We start from the raw sequence: 4631 nt of genomic DNA, 5'->3' as shown, positions 1-4631 counted from the left end.
AGGATGGGGTTGTGGATGACGCAGGACACGGTCTCTGCAGAGACATTCCTGACCACAAGTGTGTCTTCCACGTAGAACAGGCCGTCTTCCTCTTGGATGTGACGCTCAGACACAGTCAGCAACTTCTCTCCCCAGGTGTCTTCCCAGTAAACCTGGGGCTCTGGGAACCAGCCCTTTGCTGTGCACACAAGCTGGACTCCGCTTCCCACAGATTCCTCCATGTGGATGTCAGGGGCAGAGCCCAGACCTGCAGGGAGAAGCCGCAGCACTGAGTCCTGGAGCCCGTGGAGGCACAAATTACGGAGACCGAGATCCCAGTGACTGTGCTCACAGGGAGAGGACAGGAGTTCAGCGGTCTGGGGAGCAGAAAGGGGGACACAGTCTTCTCCCCATTCAAACTGGAGCTCAGTTACACTTTACTTGTTCTCCAGTCTGGATCTTTACATTTTACCATCTGACTAGTATATTTCTTCAGATGCAGACAGGTGACTATGAGAAGGGGGCTATAATGACATTTTGCTGTGTCTCTAGTACTGCAAACAAAGATGTGTAATTTACTCAGGAATTTCTCCATGCTTCAAACTCTGCCTTTTCATCTTAACATTGTCTGTATCAGGCACTTTGTCTGACATATTAGATGATATCTGGATTCCAATGTGAGCAGAATATTTAATATAAAGTCAGAAATCACTTTCCTGGGGTCTAGCCTTCCCATTCCTTTTGCTGGTGGTCATGACCTTGGGATATGAGTGGATAAACGGGAGCGTGTGAAATGGGAGGTTCCATGAGAAGTTCTTTGTATCTAAATATTCTGTTCACTGGAGAAAATGTTTTTTGGGAAATCCTAATTTAGAACAGTCTATGTAATCATGAAATTCTTTCTCTATTGAAAACGAAACTCCCAAACCCAAACAGAGGACCATATTTTCCACAGACGGAAATTCTGTCTTTATCACTTGCTGGGGGAAGAGACCACGCTCTTCACTTGGAGCCTTAGAGAATTTGTGGCTTATATATAAAGGTCCATGATAGTGAAATGCATTAGTATCTTCCCTCCTCACCCCCCGCGGCAGAAAAACATGGATTCTTTAGTTCATTTTGAATCACCAAGAATATAGTAACAGTAATAATAACAGCTATGAGTGTTAAGGAAAAAAATGCTAGGAAGCTGCCTCATGGGGGACTAGGGAAGGAAGCAGTGCCAGCCAGGGACATTAGCATCTCTAGAGAACTAGTTCCCTGGTACAGTAAATGGATTCTCCTGACGGTCCCTTTAGGACATGGAGGAGCTATTCCCATCAGGAAACCAGAGGACAGTTTACTGTTCAAATACTTATTTTTCCATAAGAGAGATCTATTCTTCACTTGCCCCCTTCCTCCCCACCCCTTCCTGCTTTGCTGACACAGTAGCATTCTGCAGATCCTTGTCATTCATAGTGGGTGTGTCCAGAAGCACCTCTGAGTCCCCAATTCATCAGACCTGATATATGATAATCTCCATAAAAGCATAACATTCTTAACCTCTTGGTCTCAGCGCCAGCTTCCCAGTTGGAGGAATTTCACAAAGACACAAAATTTTCACATCTCAGTTACTGCACAGATGAGGCTGGGTAGAAAGCAGCCACTTCCCCAAGGTATGGGTGCTGGGCAGGCAGCTGGGCTGGCTCATCCAGCAGGCGACTCGCTTCTGCTCACCAGCCTTGAGTGGCACAGATCCTGCCTCAGAATTGCTAATGCCTGCATGTCATGGATTTCAAATAATCCTCAAGAATTGTCAAAACAAACACCACAAGTACTCTCTAACAATTTGGAGCTAATCCATGTGCACAGAGAGAAGTAATAGTCATTGGAAATCAAGAAGGGGGAGCGGGGAGGAGGTGAGGGGTAAAAACCTACCTAACAGGTACAGTGAGCACGACTGAGGGGATGGGCACACTAACAGCCCTGACTTAAGCAGTATAAAAGCTATCCACGTACCAAAAGCATTTGTACTCCTTTAATATTTTACACTAAAAAAAAAGAATAGTCAAAACCACTTCAGTTAAATTTAGGAAAATATTTTTCCAGTGAGCTTGCTTTGAAAACTCCAGAACCACTTGCTTTGAAGTGAATCAGGGTAGAGGATTGGGCATTCGGAATTGCCTTGATGATTCAAAGGGAATTCTCCAACTGACAATCAGCTTACTGCAAATTAGCATAATTCTCCCTCCGAGACCCTGTGTCTTTTCCCAGATAGTCACCTGCCACTTTGAGGAGCAAGCTTGTTTCTCCACCACAGTTTCCCTCCTGGAAGTGGCACCAGTATTGTCCATCGTCAGATGGTTGGATGTTGCGTATCTTCAGGGCCACACGTCCCTCAGCAACGTCGTCCTCTGTCCACTCCACCCGGCCCCTGTACTCCTCCGCCTGCATCTCGGGCACCGCGGCCCCGTCCCGGTGCGCAAACACCGGCGCGCCGGGCTCCGCGCGGTACCACCGCACTTCCATGTGCGTGGCCGTCCTCCTGGGCAGGACCTGACAGGTGAGCAGGGCGTCCTCCCCTAGCCTGGCCAGGACAGGACGGGCAGGACCAACCACCCTAAAGTCATCTACAAAACAGAGAGAAAGAGAGGAACCAGACAACGCCACGCAGAGAATCGACGCGCTCGCTTTGGGGTGTCAGCCCATCAAAAGGGAGGCACCGAGAGGAGGGAGGGCTTCATTTTCAACGTCTTAGAGAAATCCAGCCTGGCGATTTGCATATTTGTTTGTTACAGAGACAATTTCGTGTACTGAAAAGAAATGCAGGTCAAAAATTTGAGCTCAAATGCTGAGTCTGTCATTTATCACCTGCGTGATTTGGGGGCAAATCGATTATTATTCTCAGTGAGACTTTGAGATTTGAAGTCTTAATTTCTTCATCTTTAAGACACTAAAACCACCCTCTGTGGGTTATTTTTATGTTGAAATAAGTTAATATGTAAATTGATTTTTTAAATTTGAAACTATTACTATATTATCGTTAGTGTTAACATTTTTGTCATTTTCCTAAAATTTAGGTAATAAATTCATTTATTAGATTTTTCAGCTATCAGGATTGCTCCCGAGGAACTGTGCTTTTTTTTTTTCCTGGAGAAGGTACCGGGATCATGTACAATGCAATTTTCACAAGGACATTTTGTGGTGGAGTAAGGGCAGTGATTTCTAGATGCTGTTCAAAAGGTCTCCACAGAGCTTGCGTGGAGATCTGCTTCCGCTCTTCACGGATAGAGTCTCACTGCGAAGCTGGGACTGAAGTCATTCTATCCGACTGATCATGACAGGGTGGGGACCTGCAGCACGAGCACAGAGAGGAAGCAGCCCCCCACGTCACAGGATTTCCGCAGTGCTGAGTGGAGCCTGTGCCTTGGATGCCCTGTCCAGGGTTTGTCGCACGTCACGTACTGCATTTTCCCTGGGCCTGTATCTCCCTCTGACACCGAATTTCCACAATTCTTTTTCAAGGTGCAACATGTTGACTGACAAAATTCACATACTGAGCTTTCCAAGTCCATTTCTTGGAAGTCTCCTTCTAGTTCCTTATTCCCGAGTATTTTTATGCTGCTTAATTTATGGCAAGAAGCAGCTGCTTTTCTTGTCCCCAAAGGGCTGTCCTGCGGGAAGTGGGAGGATGGATGAGGAACTTAACATGCTCCAGCCACTGGCTCAAGTGCTTTTCACATCTCATTTAACCCCGAAGCCTCTGCTAGCCTCTGAGACACAGGTACCATTGTTCTTCTCATCATAAAGATGAAGAAGCTAAGGTACAAAGCGCTCAAATAACTTTCCAAAGGTGACCCTGCTGGAAGTGGAGGAGCCCTTTTAAGAACACAGGTGCGTTGGCCACTGGACCTGCACTCTTAGACGTTGTTCTAGTCCTTTTGAGTTTAGAACCCTGCACTGGACTGGCTCACTGGGAGGTTAAAGTACACAGTAAAGGGAGCAGGGCGTCCTACCTGACTGCTTCATGGTCAGCAGGATGAAGAAGAAGGAGGCGACCACACCAGACAGACTGTGCCCTGGAAAATTCACCATGCTTCCTGGAGCAAACACGAGGGAAAGGATGACTGTGCCTCAGTGAGGCTGTGACACAGCCAGCACACTCCGCGGTCCCCACTGGTTGTGCAGTGTGGACAAGGAACCCACATCAACCCCTTCACAACCAGTGCAACGGGCTTGGCTCCATTTCTCGGCAGTTATTGACCACATCCCAGCCCCTACCTAACACGCGGTACTTTAAGTTGTTTTTTAGGCCTAGGGAGCTTTCTGATTGAAATGAAAAGCACTCTTGAGCTAAAGGGACAATCATATTTTAAAAACACTCCTTAAGTCCATTTGTTGTGAGCATGCAGAAATTTTAGAGAAGAATTTAAATATCTTTTTCTCATCCTCCTCCCACCTTCTCTTGCAAAGTCCATCTTCACTACAGTTTTCTACATGTGGAGGAAAGAGCAGGAAGGCTCTGCTTCCCACGCTGCCACCAGGAAGCCAACATCCAGTGCCAACACTCAGCCCAGGGGCACCGGGAAGCTTTAGAAAGCGGAGGAAAGAGTGGTGGAAATGGGGCTACAGCAGAAGACAAACAAGGAAACACCCTTAAAACGCCCTTTTAG

General features: G+C 46.9%; 1 protein-coding gene across 1 annotated transcript; it reads right to left on the bottom strand.

The window, feature by feature from the left end:
• Positions 1 to 2: 2 nt before the first annotated feature.
• LOC105817836 (butyrophilin-like protein 2) lies at positions 3 to 4053 on the bottom strand (the record flags this gene model as incomplete). The annotated part of the gene is made up of 3 exons (XM_012653636.1): positions 3975 to 4053; positions 2241 to 2588; positions 3 to 247 (listed from the first exon to the last, which is right to left on the bottom strand). Coding segments are annotated over exons 1-3 (672 nt in total), but the record flags the coding sequence as incomplete, so codon positions are not given.
• Between the last annotated feature and the right edge of the window lie 578 nt (positions 4054 to 4631).

The sequence above is a fragment of the Propithecus coquereli genome, unplaced genomic scaffold (assembly GCF_000956105.1).
Source record: "Propithecus coquereli isolate 6110/MARCELLA unplaced genomic scaffold, Pcoq_1.0 Scaffold426, whole genome shotgun sequence".
NCBI lineage: Eukaryota > Metazoa > Chordata > Mammalia > Primates > Indriidae > Propithecus > Propithecus coquereli.
Note: the sequence above shows the minus strand (reverse complement) of the source record. Positions and strands in the feature narration are given on the sequence as shown.